This window comes from Chiloscyllium plagiosum, unplaced genomic scaffold (genome assembly GCF_004010195.1).
Source record: "Chiloscyllium plagiosum isolate BGI_BamShark_2017 unplaced genomic scaffold, ASM401019v2 scaf_11698, whole genome shotgun sequence".
In the NCBI taxonomy this organism is placed as follows: Eukaryota; Metazoa; Chordata; class Chondrichthyes; order Orectolobiformes; family Hemiscylliidae; genus Chiloscyllium; species Chiloscyllium plagiosum.
In genome coordinates, this window is record NW_025212369.1 from 18928 (window position 1) to 20909 (window position 1982).

Here is a 1982-nt window from a genome sequence, read left to right on the forward strand (position 1 = left end):
GTTCCAGTGTAGCTCAGTGTGGGCTGGAAGAACAACACCTCGTTCCACTTGGGGACCCTGCAGCCTTTGGGACTCTATATCGAGTACAATAATTTGGGGGCCTGAACCCCACTCTCCATGTACCCCACCCACCAGGCCTTGTTATCCCACAGCCTGCCATTACACACACTCTATGGTTAGCCATTGACAGTCTCCATTAACAGCTATTCACCCTCCCAGCCTGATCGTTACCCCCTTCCCCCGTCTGTCCAACGGCTCTACTCTTCCTTTGGGCTCTATCCCCACCCGTCGTTTACTCCCTATCCCCTCTCCCCACCCGACTCTCTGCGTATAAACCCACAGTTTCCCAACTATCATCAGTTCACCTGAAATGTTACCTCTGATTTCTCTCCACGGAAGCTGCCAGACCTGCTGAGCTTTTCCAGCAACTCCCGTCTCAGCTCCAAAGAAACGGCCTGGATTATGAGTTTAGTTCATCTGAGGGACACCTCTCTGTCTGTATCTATCCCAATCCGATTTCACGTCCCTCTGTCGGACCATTGACCAATCCCTCTTTTTCTGAAGAGAGTTCCGAAAATCTCCCAACATTTGTGTGTAGAAATCATAGATTCCCTACAGACATCCATACCGACCCTCCGAAGAGTAACCCACCCAGACCCATTTCCCCCTACCCTATGACTCTACATTTACTCCTGACTAATCCATCCAGACCTGCACATCCCTGGACACTATGGGACTATTTCCCATGGTCAACCCACCCTAACCTGCTCATCCCTGGGCACTATGGGACCATTTCCCATGGCCAATCCACCCTAACCTGCACTTCTTTGGACTGTGGGAGGAAACTGGAGCACCCGGAGGAAACCCCCGCAGACATGGGGAGAATGTGCAAACTCCACACAGACAGTCACCCGAGGCTGGAATCGAACCCGGCTCCCTGGCAGCAGTGCTAACCACTGGGTCACTGTGCCACCCCAACACCTCTCCTGAGCGCTCTGGCTCTCATTCCCAGACTCTGCTCCCTCGTTCTAGAACTTTTCCAGCCAGTGGAAAGAGTTTACCTTGATCCACCCTGTCTTGTCCAGCTCATAGCGTGAATGCTTTGATCAGATCACTCCTTAACCTTCAGAATCCTGGAGAAAACTGGTCTCTGATTTGGGTTCTCTCACCTCACAACTTAACCCCTGAACTCCAGGGATCTTTCCTGCCCATCGGCATTGTCCAAGATCATTAGATTCTCCCTCTCACTCTGAGTTGGAGGGCAGGGGTCACAAACACCTCAGGGATATTAGGTCAGCCAACAACTGATCAGCAGTTTCGACTGCTCCGTGTTTGATTAATTGGACTGGATGAATGCCCAGACTCTGTGCTGGATTGCTTAAGCCTGGGCGATGGCCCAGGGCTAGGGGAGAAAATGGGTTGATGAAGGGTGACAGGGGGATAGAAATAGAAAACCAACTGAGGGGGCAAAGGGCAAATAACACTCAGACAGCGCACCTCCTCACCTGAGATAGTCTTGTTCACCAATGTTTGGCCAAGTTTATTGGTCACAAGACAGGTGTAGATCCCGCAAAGCACTGGATCCATTAACGTCAGCAACAGCTGGTGGCCATCGTTGGATATCAACGTGTCATTGGTTACCGTGAGGTCTTCACCGTCCTTTAGCCAGCGGTAGCTCTGTCCTCTGACCTCTGTCCCATTCCGTGCGGAGCAACTGAAGGTCACGTTGGACGGGTTTCTAAACACCTCAATAGCCAACTCGGAGACCTGTTCTGCCGGAGAAGGAGAGGCTGAGAAATTACAGCCAGTTACTCTCTGTTGCTGGCACCGGCATGGTGGAACTGAATTCCCACTGCCCACCCTCCACATGATTCATATTGTCCACGATTCTGCTCCTGTTGTACCCTCCCCTTCACAATATCGCCTCCTGTCTGTCACTGACTTACACTGCCGTCCGGTCAGAACAACTGTCCCATTTACTA

General features: G+C 51.7%; 1 protein-coding gene across 1 annotated transcript in view; it reads right to left on the reverse strand.

Annotated features, from left to right (window-relative positions):
* Nucleotides 1-1772, reverse strand: part of LOC122547377 (hemicentin-2-like) — a gene marked incomplete at its 5' end in the record, with an annotated part of 14284 nt that extends 12512 nt beyond the window's left edge. Inside the window, one exon of the mRNA XM_043686004.1 lies at nt 1506-1772. Coding sequence (XP_043541939.1) covers nt 1506-1772 — 267 coding nt within the window. The remainder of the gene's footprint in view (nt 1-1505) is intronic.
* Nucleotides 1773-1982: the final 210 nt, after the last annotated feature.